General features: G+C 46.5%; 5 protein-coding genes across 5 annotated transcripts; 1 reads left to right on the plus strand and 4 right to left on the minus strand.

Moving 5' to 3' along the window:
* Window positions 1–37: 37 nt before the first annotated feature.
* N7529_006119 (LITAF-like zinc ribbon domain-containing protein) lies at window positions 38–829 on the minus strand (the record flags this gene model as incomplete). The annotated part of the gene is made up of 3 exons (XM_057241646.1): window positions 38–263; window positions 315–581; window positions 630–829. The coding sequence occupies 3 exons, from the start codon at window positions 827–829 to the stop codon at window positions 38–40; spliced, it is 693 nt and encodes a 230-aa protein (XP_057097005.1).
* Window positions 830–1,370: 541 nt separating this feature from the next.
* On the minus strand, window positions 1,371–2,462 carry N7529_006120 (uncharacterized protein; the record flags this gene model as incomplete). The annotated part of the gene is made up of 2 exons (XM_057241647.1): window positions 1,371–2,288; window positions 2,337–2,462. 2 exons carry the CDS (start codon window positions 2,460–2,462, stop codon window positions 1,371–1,373), a joined length of 1,044 nt encoding a protein of 347 aa, XP_057097006.1.
* A 411-nt stretch (window positions 2,463–2,873) lies between these two features.
* zfpA (uncharacterized protein) lies at window positions 2,874–4,863 on the minus strand (the record flags this gene model as incomplete). Its single annotated transcript, XM_057241648.1, has 2 exons — window positions 2,874–4,297; window positions 4,350–4,863. 2 exons carry the CDS (start codon window positions 4,861–4,863, stop codon window positions 2,874–2,876), a joined length of 1,938 nt encoding a protein of 645 aa, XP_057097007.1.
* A 4,727-nt stretch (window positions 4,864–9,590) lies between these two features.
* N7529_006122 (uncharacterized protein) lies at window positions 9,591–9,800 on the plus strand (the record flags this gene model as incomplete). Its single annotated transcript, XM_057241649.1, has 1 exon — window positions 9,591–9,800. The coding sequence occupies one exon, from the start codon at window positions 9,591–9,593 to the stop codon at window positions 9,798–9,800; it is 210 nt and encodes a 69-aa protein (XP_057097008.1).
* A 6,911-nt stretch (window positions 9,801–16,711) lies between these two features.
* N7529_006123 (beta-N-acetylhexosaminidase) lies at window positions 16,712–18,481 on the minus strand (the record flags this gene model as incomplete). The annotated part of the gene is made up of 1 exon (XM_057241650.1): window positions 16,712–18,481. One exon carries the CDS (start codon window positions 18,479–18,481, stop codon window positions 16,712–16,714), a length of 1,770 nt encoding a protein of 589 aa, XP_057097009.1.
* Between the last annotated feature and the right edge of the window lie 365 nt (window positions 18,482–18,846).

The following is an 18,846-nucleotide window of genomic DNA, read 5'->3' on the forward strand; positions in this document are numbered from 1 at the left end:
ACCACAGACATGAACGAAAGATCCGTCAACATTCAACCTAATTCTTCGCAACAGCCTCAGGAGCCTTCACCGGAGCAGGTGGCACAACCACGCTGCCAGGATTCAAAGGTCCGAAAACCTGAACAGGAGCATCATGCGGCGCATAAGCAACCTTCTGCCCACAACTCGTACAGAAGTGATGGGCATCATGGCACATCTGCATACAATAGGGCAAGAAAGCGCAGATAATACCTCCGAACAGACAGCAGCAGACAGCAGCCATTCTGCGAGTAATTAGCATTGAAGAATAAATCCGCGGATGAATTCTAACTTACGACGTAGAGCTCGTACTCTCCATATTCACTCTGGTCATGGCATTCTGATTACAGAAGGGACAACTAATCAATTTTGGGTCTTCGTGTAGCTTTTCGAGGGGTGTGAGCCTTGGGTCTGGTTGGACTTGGGTGTTGATTGGGACTTCGGCATTCATTGCAACTTTCTCATCGTAGCTTGGGTATGTTGGGGCAGTGCGGGTGGCTTCTATTTGGTCTTCCCCGTTGGTCACAGCGACTGCTGGGGCGGTTACGGCTTCTTTTTGGGTGCTGCGGATGTTAGGATACTGAGTTCTTGGGTATAGACAGGGGACGTACTCTTCATATGTTGGTGGTGCCGTTGCGGGTGTGATGGCCTGATCTTCTGGCGACCTTGTTACTTCTGGAGCGCTTGATTCCGGTGCAGGCATAGCAGGTGTCCCTGCCGTTGGAGGTTGTTCTGTTGTGACAGTTTGAGCATTGTGGGCCGATTCACTGGCAGGAACTGGCACATTGGCCGATTTCTCTGGGTTTACCATGGCTGGATTGAGTTGGTAAGTTGCGGTTGTCTCAGCGAGAAGAAAGCTCTATTTGAAAAATTTCGCTTGAAAAGAAAAAAAAAATAGCTAAGTGGCACGCTATGCTCTTAAATGTATAGTTCCGAGCTGACCAAGGGGGCCAAAAGAGCACATGCAGGTGGATCGAAGCAAAAGTGAGGCTTAAAGAACTGCGAACGGGGTCAACACGAAGAGTTGAGGCGCCAATGAAAAAGACCAAAGCGGAGGCGTGAGTCATTGAACCAACCAGAACTGAAATTTGCGATGATCGCAATGGTCAAGTTTCATTGTTGGCCCCCATGTTACAGGCTAGGGGGGTTTAGCGCAGGCTTGGCTAGGCGGAGTCAAGACATAAAATCGATCATATGCAATATTTGAGGCTGTGTAGCGATGGACTTGGTATACATAGTGTAGATTTACAAAGGTGGCATTCATTTCTCCCTGTAGACTCGGAATGATGATATTTTCTGGCGATGTCGACGGGTATCAAATGCTATGTAAGTCCCACATGCACCTGTACAATTCACAGCGAAGGACCCCTTGAGTCCGTCCGCGGATATCCAACAGTAGCCAGCACCTGCGTCAAATGCTCTGGGTTCTCGCGCAAAGAATCCCACTCGCCCTGAGCTTTAACCATCAGGGTAGCGGCTAGAATGGTTCCATTTAACGACAGCAAACCGGGGTCCACGACATCCCGCGCTGCCACGTGGTCAACAGGCACTAGTGCCGTCTCCTGTCTGCGCGGACAAATCAACATAGTCGAACGCGTCATGGCGAGGTTATAACTTATCGAAGCAGGTCCCTGGGTAGAGACGGACTCGTTGTCTTGCCCCGATGAGCCGGCGCGGGTTGCGGCCGCGGCAGCTTTGTAAAGGGTTATATAGATTGAGTGGAGGGTGTCGGCAGAGGGGTTGGGAGGGAGGGGGAGAGCGAAGTGGGCGAAGGGAAGGCCGGATAGGTGTTTGAATTTGGGGGGTGAGGACGGGGACGGCGAGGCTAGTTCCGTGGCGAGGAGGTCGATCAGCGGATGCCAGTTTTCTGAACCCGGTTGGCGCATGTCTTCGACAGGGAGAAATTGGAGATGGCGGTGCGGTTGGCTGGCACCGCTGTCGTCGCCGGAGTTGAAGAAAGCGAAGAGACTGGCATCGCTGTCATCCTTAGTGTTCCAGGCCTTCAGGCATTCGTATGTTGCTTCTAGATCGGCTTTCTCGAGGAGATCGGTTTGTGCTTGCCAGTCCTTTGTCACGAGTAGGAAGTGGTTTGGGATGACGGGGAACTTGTTGAGAATGAGGTTGTAGGCGGGATTCTCAGGCGGGAACTGGGCGATCAAAAGATCTGGAGACGGATTCTCGAAGGGATCGGGCTTCTGTAATTTTGGTGCATTGTCGGGCTTTAGGTTGGAGGGTTTCTTTGCTAGTGCAGGGCAGTAGCGGAGTTGGTACTGTTTCATTGTTAGAGCTGTTGTTGGGACGTCATTGAGGTCACTTACCGATATCCCTGCGGCATTGATGATTGACAGATGGGTTTTGGAGAAAATGAGATGACCAGCATCTCGGGCAGCTGTAAATCGTCTGGCAACCAGTGCCGGTAGAGCTTCTGATAGACCTAATTGCATTGTGTTGTGAGGTAAATGATGAGGGAAGGCTGGGGGCGGGGAGATAGGGCGCTTGGGTCTTGGCGGCCTCATTCTCTTCTTCTCTTCGCCCTCAGGTGAATTCAATATGTGCATTGTTTTAATACTTTTCAAACAAAACAAAGTGATTGGAAATATTTTCGATTTTATTGTAAAATAGCCATTTCCTTGTCCAAATCCTGACCAGCAGGATAAAAACAGAACAGACAAAGCAGAATTATCCCAAGGTATCATCCAGAATCCATATTCAGACAAATCGCTCGTAAAGACCTTGCTATACGAAGAAAAAGAAAAAGAAAATCCACAAAAAAATCCACCAAAGTCTGTCGATTCCTCCGGGACACGAAAAGAGGAAAGATGGGGGGAAAAAGGAAATAAACAAAAGAACATCGTTCAAGCCATTAATTCATTGAGCGAAAGCTCGTCATCATGCGACTGACACAATTCTGGCAACAACATAGCCGGCTGGCCCATAATATGAGACAGGGGACCATTCAACCAAGGGCCACGTTCTTCATCAGAAGCATTCAGGACACCTTCTGCGCGTTTGAGAGTCTCAACGTCGAGGTCCGTAACGTAGGCATCGCGATTCGTGCCGTCGCCCGCGCCACCGGGGAGTCGGAGACGGACTTCAAACTCGTTGTTGAGCATCATCTCGTCTTTCCATAGACGGCGCTGGCCGTCAAAGACACATAGTACGCGCTTTTTGGTCTTCATGGTGCTACTGGGGCAGCCCCAGGAATTGGGGTAGTTGCCACGGTTGTTGCGGCGGCGAGTTGCGACAGCGCGTGGCTTTGTGTTTTTTGTGATTGCGCCGGAGCCGATGATTGGGCGGGAGGCAGGGATGCTTTTCTTGGATTTTTTGATCCCACTCCAGTTTGCCTCGTAGTCTTCTTCATCGAGGTCTTCGTAGTCTTCGTAGTTGACGTTGATGTCTAAGAGCTGGTGCTTCTCCATTGTTTTCTTGACTTCTTCATCGGAGGCGACTTCTGCTAGACGCTGCTGGTTGATTGCTTCTGATGGCTCTTCTTGTTGAACGACGCGGAGAACACAGTCGTCCAAATGCTCGTAGAAGTCCTGGGCGTTGCTGAAGGTTGATGTACAGGTTGAGCACTTGCCTGTTGCGTCGGGGCTGTAGTTCGTGCCCTTCTTTGATGCTGCACCGGGGCTGCGCTTGCGGCAATTGGGTGGAGTTTGTTCAACGCCGTGAACCGAAGTCAGGTGGCGCTTGAAGACATCGGCTCGGTTGAAGCTCTTCTCGGCTGGCGAGCCGGAGCCCGGGCAGAATCCGCAGACCATTGTTCCCTTATAGTGGGTAAGGGTGTGGCGATTTTTGTCGTATTTGCGGGCGAAGCCCTTGATGTGGTACTCGCAAGTCATGATCGGGCACTTTTCTGGCCGCTCAGGCATGTGAGTCAACATGTGAGCTTTAAGGTCTTTGAAGACTCGACCACAGTCTGGATATGAGCATCGTCCTTTTTCTTTGATGTCCTCATCTGTTTCCACGCTGCTCAGTGCTGGGCTGTGTTGCGAGCGGCGGGATTGGATAGAGGAGATGGACGATCGTCGATCATAGACCGAGACTGGGCGCGAGTGCGTCTGTGGAACCATGAGGGGGGAGTGACCAGCGTGTTGCATTGGGTGTGAGCGTGGAGATTGGTGCTCTGGAATGTCATTATAAGGAATAGGTGAGGTTGCGGGAGAGTGGGCAAGGTAGTTTGGTGGCACATCAGAATAAGAAGAGGTAGGCTGGTTGGGATAGGCGATAGTCGGGGTGGCCCCAGGGCCCGATTGCACAGGCTGGATCAATGAGGGATCTAGTTCTTGTCAGCATATGCAATGACATCCGCAATTGAGCTGAAAACATACCGACAAACGTGTCCGGGAACTTTTCTTGGTAGAGCATTTCCATATCTACTGTGCCTCCCATGTACTCCTGTGGGAACATATCATTCATCACCGCAGCTGGCAACCCTAATCCGTGATTTGTATTCACCCACTTGTCATGAAAAGTGTGAGCAGTACCTGAATACGGGGATCCCATTGCCGAGGAGGATGCACTAGCGATAGAAGGTCCCGAGGCAGCAGAGCCAGTGGGAATATGAAGTTCGGTAGAATGGGATGCGGAGATAGAAGGAGGTGTTGTGGGCATAGATGCGAAATGGGTCGCTTTTTGAAGCTCCGTGGACTCAAAAGATGTATCGTAATAGGATTGGGGGAGACGGGAGAGGTCTTGTCCGTAGTGGGCCATATTATCCATGGGGTATGAAAACATGTTGCCAGGGTCCAAGTTCATGTCGAAGTAGGGCTGTTTGACTCTAGCTTCGGCCATCATCTTGGGGTGAGGGAAGAGAGTAAAATCGGTTGGCTGGAAGGTCGTCATATTGTATAGAATGTGCCTACCAGACGAGTTGGTTAGTATATATGATCTCTGGGGTTTTTCGGGTTTCGCGCGCGATGGACATACCGGTGATAAGGTTGAGATCGCGGCCCGCTCGGCTAACCAATTGTGCCAACCACGGAAAAGGAGGCAACGTGCGCAACTTGAAGTTGATTTATGCAAGGAGATACTCGACGTCGTAAGGAGGTCACATTCAGTTGAGCAAGGTGGAATATCAAAAGAAGTAACCTAGGACTGTATCAAAGGATATTGGTCTAGGGTCAAGTTCAATTCAAAGGCATAACAGAATGAGAGGGGCGAGGAAGGGAGTATTATAGATATGTAAAATAGAAGAAGCATCGAGTTGACGAGACCTTAGTTAGTTATAAGTGTATGATTATATTATTTTGTAAAAAAAGGAAAGAAGAAAATAGTATAGAAAAAAGAAAATAGGATTAAAATTTAAAAAATAGAGTAAAAGAAAAGAAATTATAAACAATTAAACAATAAAGAATAAAGAATTACAATATTTATTTTACAGATATGTAATATCTGTAAAATTTGTATATTTGTATATTTTGAAAATGAAAAATACAACTACAAATAGAAAATGACAATTACCGTATTGATTTCTGCCATGAACCACATGGGGGCTATGGACAGGGGCTCACTTCTAAGGCCTATACCTATTATTATCTTCAAATTTGGACTACTACCTAGGTAACTAACTGCAAGTGTACAATTATATAGTTACATAGCCCAAAACATTTAATGTCATTTACTAACATTGAGATCTCAGCTTATACTATATTGTGGAATATTGTACACACTGTCAGGCCTCCCTCCCGTCAATAGTCTATCTCTGACTTCTGACACCTCTATATCCACAACTGCCCTACCGAGTCCACGGTCTCATCGGTATATCTCCGGGAATCTAGTCCTTTTCTCTATATTGTACGTTGTATATCTGCGGACACGTCGATCCTACTCGTGCGAATTCGATTGATCCCAAGTTGCATATTTAAGAGAAAAGCAAATATCAATGGTCGATCTGTACTTTGCTCTCGGGGCGTATATGCACGATTATAAGAGAGAAAAAAAAATCATTTCTGTCACAGTTGATCGTAGCACCATGAATACCTACTAAAATATTGGGATGGTTAATAAAACCCTGTATGCCCCATAGTACCTACATCTCTACTAGACTACAGCCCATTCTTTTTTTTCTTCATACTATGCTCTGCAAGTCCGTCCTGCATAGCATGGTCTCCCGCAAACCTGCCGCAATGGCCCCCCAGAAACTCCCGTTTAGGCTTGTCACCTCCCCTTTCGGGAATAAGAACCTTGAAGTAAGAGTCAGCACTTGAGTATGCATATTAATAATATTAATAATGAGTCTATCGCGGTAAGCTCCTTATACCACTTCGTATAACAATGGGATCGAAAACTCTCTAAATAATGTACCTGTCAGAATCTCATCCCGCTAGCCCGGACCCGACAGCTCGTTCATCTAAATGAAGTGGAGGGGAAAAAAAGGAACATCAACTAAATCTGAGATCAACAATGATATGCACAGATCTGGACACGTTCCCTATTTTCGAGGAACCAAACATGAAATGCCAGGGGAGAAAAGGAAAAATTACCAAATACCAAATACCAAATTTTAATACCACAAAATCCATGAGTTCGGTCGATCCCTGACGGGACCATCGACCATCTCTCCCCACAGCCAAATCTCGGCATCCGCGTGCACGGGAGAGTGATTGGCCCATGTGTCACAATCTCATGAGACATGGAATGGGGGACCCCCGGATTGACTCCAATCAGGGCTCTCAGCGCCCTTCCGAGTCCTCGATGGGCGTTCTTTAGGACCGTCGGCTCGGTGGGTTCGTGTCTTTCGCACGCTATCCTTTTTGGTCATTATGACGGGCGATCATTACCTGTATCTTTCAATTTTCTGCGTCGGACATCTCCTTGGCCTGCATTGTACGTGTTGCTCTGCTAGAGCCGCATGCTTTTGGACATTTTAATACGGACTGCTTCAAAAATTGCCTTCTTTTTGGCCCTGTGCATTCAATTACGAAGGGGATTGCTCTCCTTGCTCCTATTTTGTTTTCGTTTCTTTTCTCCATATCGCACATGGCGGGTCGTGCTAAGTATCCTTACTGACTACGTCATAAATATAGTATTGCGGTCCTATTGTAATGGTGGGGTTTGTTAGCGATGCAGCAAATTGGCAACCCAAATTTATCGGATGTGCCGCGTAAACAGATACTTCTTTTTTTTTGCTCCGAGATCTGGATTGTATACTAGTAGTGGTGGTATTCATATACATAAGCGGAGTAATGATGTGACCGCCTTGTATCTGGACCATTGTACCCTAAACACAACTCTGTACAATATGCTGAAAGAGGAAAGCCTGATGTTGTAAACAAATAGAAAAACACAACCGACTGAAGCTCTTTGCACCTCTGTATTCGCTATACGATACATTGTGCACTATCTGCGCCATATAGCCCTAGCCGTTGCAGGGGGGAGGGGGCAGGGCGCAGCTGTCACTCGGAGTGCCCGGGGTCGGTGAGGACTAACGCGCCAAAGATGACTAGCGCCACACTTCCTGTCCTGAGCCACAGATCTGTACTCATCTCTTCCAATCATAAGCGAATTTGGGCGTTGGTCAGAGACGGTCCATCTCCCTGATTGGATTCTGCAGGTCGGGAAGCGGGTCCATATCCTCAAATTGAGGCGCAGCCTTGTATATTACACCGACTGGATTGCTCGTATCTGTCGGCGATCCCGGTCGCATAGTCTAGTTTGATTGTACAATATTGTACAATTGTACTATATCCCACCTAGGCACTAGTTTACCTTTATGTACAGTCTAAATTCTGAATTTCGCCAAAACCGGGGGAATGAAGTCATTTTCCGCTTTCCGTATTGGTTTTGACCGCTATTGCCCTGATTCTGGGTGTTGGCCTAGTTAGACTGGCGGTCGGGCGATTTACCTTGCACCCAGGTTTGCTTATTTACCTGGGTAACTTTTGTTAGTTACAGAGGATGTTAAATGGACACATTGGGAATTTAGTCTCAATTCGGCATTACTATAGTAAAGTGTCCATTGATTATTTCGAACGCCGTTTATTATGATTATTCCGGGGCTCTACTTATGAATGATCAAAGCATGTCAGAATATCCTACATCCAAACGTCTAGCCCATTGCATGATCCTCAACGTGGCAAACTTTAAATAAATCATAATCATGAAACAGGACCTACATTCTCAATGGCATTGGCCAGTGAGCACCGGAACGGATGAATTAATCGTTCTCACACGTGTGATTGAGGACGCCGACTCGACCCAATCGATCGCTCACATCACTGTCCCGCTTTTGGCCCCCCCCCCCCCCAACATTGATTCAAAACAACTGTAAAACACATGTAATACAGTCTGACAATCCAGACTCTTGTCCAAAACAGGGCGATTAGAGTAGCTAAGAACTCTCCGCACCTGCCGTCACCACGGCCCCGGGATGGCTATCTGGCCATTCACAGTGTTTACATGGCATATTGGCTCTGCGACCGGTATATGACAAAACTTTGACGGGTTCGGCGACCCCGAGGCCAGTTTCCTAAGGCCCGTAATAATGAGATTACAAATGCAACATCGAAGAGGCTCCTACAATATGCTATTAATTAATCAGAAATGAGCCCCAATTCTGGTGGAGATGGAATATGCATCGGCGCTTCCGTTTGGGAATTAATAAGTCCAAAAGAGCATTGTATATAGACAAATTGCCATGGATCTTCCAATTACATACACATGTGTAAGTATACAATCAAACACACATAGAAAAAACATGCTGCCAAAATAAGAATGTTGGTTCCATGGGTACATAAGTTGGCTGGAACCATGGAACCCCACTTCGACTTACTTCTTACTTGGGACATCAATCCTATGCTCAGATCACTTTGGGGCCAGAGCGAGTCTCCAGTGTGGCAAAATAGAGCTTGGTATTTTCTATTTCCCCAGGTTACGGGAGAAATCTAAGAATAAATCAACCTTGGAAGGGAAGAATATGAGTCGTCCAACGAATTGGGTATCTGGCTAATTAAGTCCCTAAGCCGCCAGGTACACGGAAGCTGCATATTTAAATCTGAATCCGTAGTGCTATTCATGGCATTACCAGGAGCGGCAGAGTGGCCCTAAGCCCTACCAAGATAGAAAAAGAGAAAGGGGAAATGGAATCCAAGGCTTAATCCCTGTCACCCGCGTGGTGTTTCTAAAAACAGAATCTGAAACACACCAGGGTGAAAAGTCCAGAGGGGTGAAGATCCACTTGATATAGTGATCGTGCTTTTTTATCTGCTTTTGCAGAGCCTAGTTTGCTTTCGGAACCCTGGATAGTACAGGTACGCTGCATGACAGTACAATGCAGGAAGTTTGGACTAATTATATCGAATACGTTTATTCTTAACCATATGTTACATTTTTAGAGTTGGTTGTTGGCTTGCTGGTCGGCGAAGTCATGATCCATGGTCCCCATGGTCCCCGCTGATTGAACAAAAGTTGCACAAACTCACCAACTTTTGGTGTTTCCAAACGACCATCCACGCTTATTCCAATTTTGTCCCCCGCCTTTCTGTCTAAGGTATTGTTTGCCCGTTTCAGGAAGAACGTTTCAGACACCCCAAGTCTTGGCCATGTGTGTATGCAAGGATGTTGGTCCCCATATGTGGTCTGCCGACTCGCAGGCATTCGAACGATCCGACCTGTCTCTTGTTTTAGCCATTGTTTTCAAGTTTCGCCATTGGTCACACCAATCTCTGGATAACTTATGGGAGACTTTCAATCTGACAGACAACGTGGTTGTCCCACCTCCGACGATCGAGGCCAGCAATCCTGCTGATCATGAGAACTCTATTCTTGGCACAGATGACTGACAGTGCACAAAGTTATCTCGGCTTGTCTCCATTGATGGACCCGCGCCCACCTCAACTCATATCGGTCCTTGCAGGCCAGGTCCAGATTCAGTCTATCTGCTCGCTAGCCGTGTTTCAAGAAGCGTTCATTGTTACTTTCAACCGCGCGCCACAAATTGAACACCGCACCTATTGCAGGGTACATCCCTGCTCAAACAATGAAACAGTCTTCTAGAATAACGCCAACTTTCTGAGTTGCACGACAGAAAGGCCGCGACAATGCCCTGTTCAACCGAAACACTATACATGCAACCAGCAAGGACAACAGCCTCGATTTCTAAGCATTTATTCGCATCCTCAACCCTCCTTTGTCATGAACTATTCCCCAGAGCTCCTCCTTTCTCCCCTAATTATCTCACATTTTGGCCCCGTTGGAGAAACCCCGATGCATACAATTTTGTCAGACCACAACTGGAGATAATGCGCTCTAGACCTCTCACCCCTTCAGAACCCAAGAAGCCATAGACAGTAAGACAATTACGCCGAATTCTGCAACCCAGCGCCCGGGTACCAAATTGCCGTCATATTGAAAGTAATACCTGTTCTCCGCTGCCTCGCCCCTGAGAATAAGTGGAGTCAACAGAAAACATTGGTTGAGCAAACAATAAGCCTAATTTAGTTGGCGCCATATTACCCTACTCGACTTCGAACCTGGACCCGCTTAGATGCCCAACCTCGTATAGTTATTCAGTATTGTCAGCTTTTAATCTTTTTTTCTTCATTGATGAACGGACTTCGCCTGGGCTCCGGCCCCCACGGTTTAGTTTAATTGCAACTTAGTACAATTTAGGTATATGGAAACATTGGGATGAGTTCTCGGACCCATATTAGCGGTACGCGGAATCGGGTATTGGCACGGGAGAGGTGGATCATGTCAAAGCTCTTCAAATTAACTAGTAGTTGTTGATTGAGTAGGGTCTGGCATGGGCATTGGGATAGGTTACGAGCGAGACAAGGCTTTACTCTTTAGGAACTTAGTGCAGTGACTAGCTCGGTATTGGGTAGATGAGAAATCCCATCTATATTCATAAAATATTCTCCGTGTCGAGGTTCATGAGTACCGAGCACGGGTGTGATGTGCAGACACTAAGTGCGCTATTGATTCCGGTATGACAGGTCATACCCGCTCGATCGAATGGGCAACACGTTGCGCCAACTTTCCACGATGGGAAATAAACTTAGACTGTTCTGGTGCGATTTTCTCTGGGGATCTCGCATTGGGTTAATGCTTTAGCGCAAGTACCGACGGGTCCAATATAATTTGCCCAGATTTCAGTCAGGGGTTGACAAATACTCAAATGCATAATTTGCATGTTTATGTGGTCATTATTGTAGATTAACCTCAAGTTAAATCCTTGCCTAGGTACATATAGGTGCAATCTACTTTATCTCCTTCCTAGCTGATAATTTACCTAGCCACACCCCTGCAAGTTCGGCGCTCTGATCCCCCACAAGCGTCACATGCCTAGCCCCCCCTGCATAAAAACCTAAGAACTGGTGACATGCGCATACCTAGCACAAGTAATACTCTCCCAGCAGGAATCTCCTTGTCTGTCTTACCTAGTTTCCTGTGCGAAAGCACCTGTAATCCTGATGTTCAGACTGCACTATTGGTTAACCCAATGGATTAGTAGGGTAAGCTGCCGTGTGCCGCTGGTGCGGTCCGATCCTCTCGCTCCACGATTCCATGCGGTCGGGACATGTTGATCTGTCCATGTGGGACTAGAGTTTATGGAAGCGAACCCGGGTAGATACGAACACACTATCCGATGGCTATATCTCTTAATCAAGGTATTTACTCCTTAATAGGAAGACTTCGTGATTCGACCACAAAATCAAGGTTAAATGCGGGTAGGACAGGGATGTTCGCCCTCTTAATTTTATTATTTCATAGCAGGTTGAGTTCAAATTATTAAATTGTGAAAGCATCACTTTGCACACGTATTAACTTCTACCTTTCGATACTTTGCCGAGCAATCCCCTCGGCTTAGAGCGACTTTTGATTACTCATTCCAAATAACTGCGATCCACGTAGGTGCCTGGAAGTCGCCCGGACTCTGGTCCACGTTTCTTTGGGGTGTTCGTAGGTTCGTTTACCCCTCTATCAGTGGCAAGACATATCCAATCACCCTCTTGCCCGCCGGCCACTGACGACACATTCAATGCAAGCTTGGTTTTAGGAAGGAGAGCCAAGTTATCTATCTCAATTGAATCATTTACTGGTCCTTCAAATTGAGTGCTTGATTCAGTATGCTGCCAATCTCTCGCAGATCAAATATTCTGGACTCTTTTCTATCTTTCTGTTTCCGATTAAGCTTGCGATAGAGGTACGTCATTGTACATCGACATTTTAGTATTTTATCTCCGGGCATTACTAGTTTACATGCCATCCAATCACCTTTCTGGTGGGAACACAGTCTACATTCCCTTATTTTGCTCCTAGTTAATGCGCGTAGCAATACACATGTATGTGAAAAACGGGGTGACTCTTTGATTAATGCCAGGATCCGATCGCCTGATCGCCAATATTTGAGATATGTGTAACATACATCCGAAGAAGCAAATACCGCAGCCGCCTTGTAACTATGGCTTATTGGGGGATGAAGTGGATACAACATTACATTATGCTACTGGGGGCAGAGGAAGATCTGATTTGAGGACAGGAGATATATTTGGTCCATGATTTGGCAGCGCCTAGCGTATGCCATGCCAGCAAAGAGGTCAGGGGCTGGGCGAGGAGATTCCTTGCTTGTTGGACATGTCTTGTCATGAAGTACAGCACATGTAAATGTTGGCTGTACCGATGATCACTCCATATATCAAGGATATTGCACCCATCAAGTCTGGTTCGATCTAGTAAATATGGTGAAGTCAACTAACTAAGGAAATAATCAATCAATTAATCAAGCCTAAACTCGATCGAAACGTAAAAAACAAGCGAGTCTCGATGTGCATATCTGCACGATCAAGTTTACATCCTTGATTCCTAATTCCTTTAGGATCGACAAGAGTGCAGCAACGGGATCTCGGGGATCTAAATCTCATTGAGGGATACAGCCAGCCCGATCGCTGTGATAGATTGACATATTGACCCATCCATCACCCCCCATTATGATCTGTCAACTTGATTTCCCTTGGCACCGTAGATCCCGAACAAAAGCGAAGTCAAAATCTACAATTTACTATTCCACTTGTCCACAATCATGCAGAATATCCAATAAAGTCAATCCCAAATCTGATCAAAAAGTAGTGTCGGACTAAAATATCCGACAAATTGATATGTGGATCATCTCCACTTGATGTTTCGAGGATTTCTTTTACATACAGTATCATATTTGTTGACCATTTTTCCCATTAGCAAATACTGAATTCTTACACATTTACGCAACTGTGCTACCGAAAAGAAAAAATCACACTCCACAACCCCACCCAATTGCTCTCTAGCCACGCTATCCTATGGGGGAGTCATTTTACTCTCCCCGAAATGACGCATAATTGATCCGCGTCTCCACTAATTGAGGCGGTGTCACGATCGATAACTTCTTTTTCACAGCCGGGTTTCCGAGAATGACGATTTTGGGTGCCACAGCATTTCGTGGCAGGTCTTTCACTCCCGCTTTCCACCTTTCTCATTCGACGTGGGGCGAGTCGGGCGCTCTGGCGCATTGGCTTTGAGAAACAGACTGACCTGGTTATGTCCGCTTACGTGATGCATTGAAAAATGAGGATTGGGAGTCTGGGAGCATTTTCAAGGGAAATAGTGTGGTAGGACGCATTTCGATAGTGGGTGATATGGCTGATGTTTGGACTATTTGGCCATAGGATCACCACGAGTAGATCAGGTTATCAATTGTGATTAAAGTCTAGAATTTGGCGATTGGATGGTTTGATTTGCAGATATGTATGCATGGGTTGTCCATCCTGCAGGGTCTAGCATTTTACTTTCTGGTAAGTACACTTGCTTTAGGTAGGTACATATGAGACCAGGTACTCTCCTATGATGTATCTGGGATTGATCAATGGCGTACATCCAATGAGCAGGTACGTCTTTGATGCGCTGAAATAATGTGCAAGGCGCTCTTTATTTGTGGGGGATCTACCAGGCCCTGAGCTCGGTTCGCCGCTTATGTCTGATTTCATAGAGTAGTGCACACGCATCGACCTCGCTTCCTCGACCCATAAGGACTATGTTGATTATTGAGCCAGATCAACGGCATTTCTCGTGCAGTTATTGAGCATCTCTCTTTTTGTCATCTATTGGTACTTCGGAAGAGGGGCCCGATCCTGTATGTACGCATTGCAACTGGCTTTGATCCGAGCGAATGCCATTCCACGCAAATGAAAATCACCGCCTTGGAATCTATGCACGCCTACTCTCAAGTATGAGTTCTGGAAGGCCCTACAAAACTCTAGCCACATCCCTTTTATGGATAACAGACGAAACGCCTGGCGGTCAGCTGGAATAAATACATCTTGAAACGCTACTTTGGCTCAGGGGACGACCGTGCAGAAAACAGATACATGATTTAAATGTCTGCCGCTGTGTAACAGTTAAGCAAGGCGCGCGATGCAACAAGACTCCGAGCAGTCATTAAGAGCTATTAGAAACACAATAAAGTCCAATAACGAATGGTTCTCTCGTGTGCCATCAATTTGGGGTTTTAATCTGCGGTTTGGGCATCGGATGTGTTTGAGATTGCCCGCCATGAATATAAACATCCATGTTCCAAACATGGACAAATATACAAAACACTCAGATACTCGATCAAGTGCTTGGTAGTCACCGATAACGTGTGAAAGATGCATAAGCTATTACCCCTTCGCACAACCCCATGAAACGAAAGCCAAGAATGCCAAATACCTAAAGAGGAACCCTATTAGAGGTGAAACAATATCGTGACACAACCCACTCTCCTATATGATCCAGGAAACGGGAAGACAAAGACCAGGCCAATCCGTCGGCTAAGACTTCTTCTATATGGGAGAAAGGACAAACCGCAAAGCATTTGTTTCTAGTAAAAGTTTAGTTTACCAAACTATTCATTTTAACCGAACGCTGTCACGGACGAGAGTGATCAGTGACCCGAAATACCTCGTGTTTGTGTTCTATCTCCTATAGTATGTACACAATATATGCAAGATCGGTTCTCAATCTATTGGCCTAGGTGAATGGAAGGTGCGTTTATGGATATGTAGTCGACCTCAGAGTGGTACCCGAACAACCCCGAGTGAGATCGAACACAAAGGTGAGTACAGTATATAAACATATTCGATAAATCAAGATCGAGGTTTGGACCAATGGCTATTTTCTTTTTGTCTTATCTCATATAAATTGCTATAGATCTTGTCTAGATTTCATCTCCAGCAGGGTGAGGGCTAGTCATGATTTCACGCGTCTCACATCAAAACAGGAAATGAGGTGGTTAGTCCGCAGAACCAAATTTACTATTCGCCTGTTTTAACCTAGTCAATCATTTTGGGCCTTTGTTCTGTGCAACATATACCCAGAGCTACCATGCGCGCCTACACGTGAGCAACCCCCAGCCCAAACAGACATACGAAGTTTCGAGTATCGAGTATTAAGTCTCAAAACAGCCCAGAAAACTCCGACTGGACGGGTATATTACATGAGATAAGCATACAATACCGGTATCTAGCAGGTAAACTGTGCATCTTTATTTGGCCCGCATAAATGCCCACATCCACATTTAAGCCCATGTATCTACATTCCAAGCTCATATGGGCTACATATGCATTAATCCCATGTACATGCGCGTACATACAGCAAGCCAGAGCCTATCCAAAACCGTAGGGAAGGACTCGGGACTACATCGAGCCTCTAGTTCCAAAGCGGAGGGTCGCACAGCGGTTTGATCTAGTACGGAATGAAACTGATCATGGAGAGTGCGTTGGATAAATTGGCAAGTGGGAAGGGTCTGTGAGATTTGTGTTTTTCGGTAGTTAAGTAGTCTTGTGATTGATTCATATGACGCCAAATTGATGGACTTGGATATCGAAGTGATAGGACATGAAATTACAGAAGCGGCAAAATATCTGTATTTGGACTGGATCTCTAAGAGCTAATTAAACATGGCACTTGATTGAGTCTTGATTTGGGTTTGATGCCTGCATCTAGAAAGGAAATATACTGTGATCTCTTTGTTCTCTATAGAGCCTTCCACATTTCTAGCTTGATATTGCTAGACGATTGTCCTTGTATAGTTGTCATCTTGTCTCTGTGGTTGTCTGTTTGCTTATGAGTTGAGTTAGGAAAGAGATGCACAAAGAGAGATTGCTTTCTTTATAATGGCGTTTAGTTCTTTTCTCCTTGTCCATGGTAATCTTTTAGGAACGCGTATAATGATGCTATTGCTTGGTTTATTTACATAGGAGGACCCCAATAGTGCAGTAATGTTGAGAATACAAACGGACTGTGACAGAAGTCAGATCAGTCTCTAGATGTAGCGAATTACCTTTTCAACTCTTGAACTTATCATCTTCTTGAACTACAACTTTCAGCCCTTTGAACCAATGAGACAATGAAACACCACAACAGGCTGAATGAATAAAGAACACGACGCTGTAGGCACTAGAGAAAAGATCCGCGGGTTTAAATCGCGGAGAGAGGATGCATTCAATGGAGCTAGAGGACAATGGTCCTCTGAAACACGTGCCCAGCAGCATGATACGGAGGATTATCGTCATTATGGGGGATAGACTCTTTCGATAAATTCGTTGTCAAGCTAGAACAGCTCTGCTACGTCCCTAGGAATCCTTTAAAGGTATTATGATTCAAGACTCCCATGATATTGAATATTCTCAGTAGATTATGTACAAATAGAAAGGGAGTCAACCGCATCTAAGCCGAAAGCTTAAGAGATAGCAGTCTGGTTCTGATATAGATCACAAGCATGCGGGTTCTTCAAGCAATACTTGGGTACCAGAGCATTGGCCAGAATGCCATTGGCAACAAGATATTCGCGGAAGTTGAGTAATCTCTGTGTAAGCTCATTGGTGCGCTTGTGACCATTCTTATCCCGATTCCCAGACCAAACAAGCTCGCCAAGCGCCGCAGCACGAGGCCAAAGCTCATTGGAAATATTAATATCATCAACCTGCTCGGACCAAAGCGGCGCCTCGGCACCGATAACATGCTTGGCCTCGGATGCGGTCAGGTTTGTTGTGAAATCATAGTCGTAGATCCGTTGCCAGGTTTTGTACGGCGCGCACCAGGAGCCGCCGGAGCCGCCGTAGTTGAAGTTCACGCTGCCATCGGGGTTGGACTGCTCGTTATAGCGCGGGTCGTTGGTCACGAAGCCTCCGTGGCCGCAGTCAAGATAGAGGAAGTCGGAAGATGAGACGACGACGTCATAGCCCGCTGATGTGAGTTTTTTGATATTGGCCAGGCCGTTGTTCCAACTCTGCATGATGATATCCTTTGGCACATTGTGCGCATTCTCGGTAGAAAGGAAAATATCCTCCCACATCATAAGCCGGCGGTTTTTGACACTCTTGAATATAGGAACGGCGTGATCAACCCAGTACTGTGCGAGATCGTTGAAAGTCCGCGACGAATCTTCCGCAAACCAGTCCATAACATGGGAGCTGAAATTATAACATCCAGCCTGCAACTCATCCGCACCGACATGGAAGACATTGTCACTGAAGATCCGCGACAAATCCCGATACACATTCTCCACAACCTCATAAGTTTTATTGTAGATGATATCCAACTGGCCGGGATTCGGTTCAACAGCGGTGTGATATTGCCAAACATCATTCGACCACCAGGAGTTGGTACAAGTCACGATCTCAGGATCAACCTGCTGCCAGCCCGACGCAGAATGACCGGGCATATCAACCTCGGGAATAACGCGGACGCCGCGAGCGCGCGCGTAAGAAATGACGCGTCGCATGTCGTTCTCGGTATAGATCTCACGGGGCGAGTATGCATCCTTGGTCATCTCGGGGTATGAGCGCATCTGCATGGGCCACGACTGGGAGTCATCGAGGTGCCAGTGAAGAACGTTGAGTTTCGAGAGGGCCAGCCCGTCAATTTGCTCTAGAATTTTGCGGACGGAGATGAAATTTCGGCCTGTGTCGATCATGATACCGCGATGGGGGTAGAGGGGAGCATCTTGGATTTTGACAGGTTGTTCGATTATCAGGCCGCCGTTGTTGTCGGAGATGATTATTTGCTGGAGAGTTGTGAAGGCATGGAGGGCGCCCCAGACTGTCTTGGAGGTGATTCGAATGGAGGGAGCATTGGCGGAGACTTCTAGAGTGTAGGATTCATCGACACCGTGTTGGAGGTCAGCTTTAGTATCTGTGACGTGGACTTGGACGGAGTGGACTGATGCGGTCGCACGTTTGGCGTGTGGTGTGGGCGTCGGGAAGGCTGGATAGGAGGAGATAGGGGCTTCTATGGCTGCGGGGACCCATTCCAGGTCTGTAATAGATTCCCATGCTCGCAACCAGGCGTTGTTCACTATGGCACTTGGGTGATTCAGGGTCAATTCCTCCACGCGAATCGGACCGGATGATCCCCAAGTGATGTTCCGGGGAGCGGGAAGTGGATTCACTTGAACAGCTGAAACTGTCGACAAAGCCTCAAGGACACCGAGGACAGTGATGAACTTCATTCTGATGAGTTGGGCGATGAAGACGAGGAGCAAGAGTGAGAAGACATGTTTATTTATATTGGTGAACATGCCGATCATGTTCAAGAATGGACTATTGGATGCAACATGAGAGCCAACACTCCCCTTGTTTCATCTGCATCTTTCATCTTGTTCAGGTTACATTTTCTCAGTGCTCAGATGCCGATATACAAATACACAGATACACAGATACACAAGGATATCAAACGTAAGTCACTAGACTCGATCTAGTCATTTGATAGCAAACCCGAGAGGCAAGTACCACCTCCACATACTACTGCGGAATAACCACAACAAACTATACCACTACACCGCTACACCACTCCACAACTTCATTTCGAATACTT

This window comes from Penicillium soppii, assembly GCF_028829465.1.
Source record: "Penicillium soppii strain IBT 18220 chromosome Unknown utg000005l, whole genome shotgun sequence".
NCBI lineage: Eukaryota > Fungi > Ascomycota > Eurotiomycetes > Eurotiales > Aspergillaceae > Penicillium > Penicillium soppii.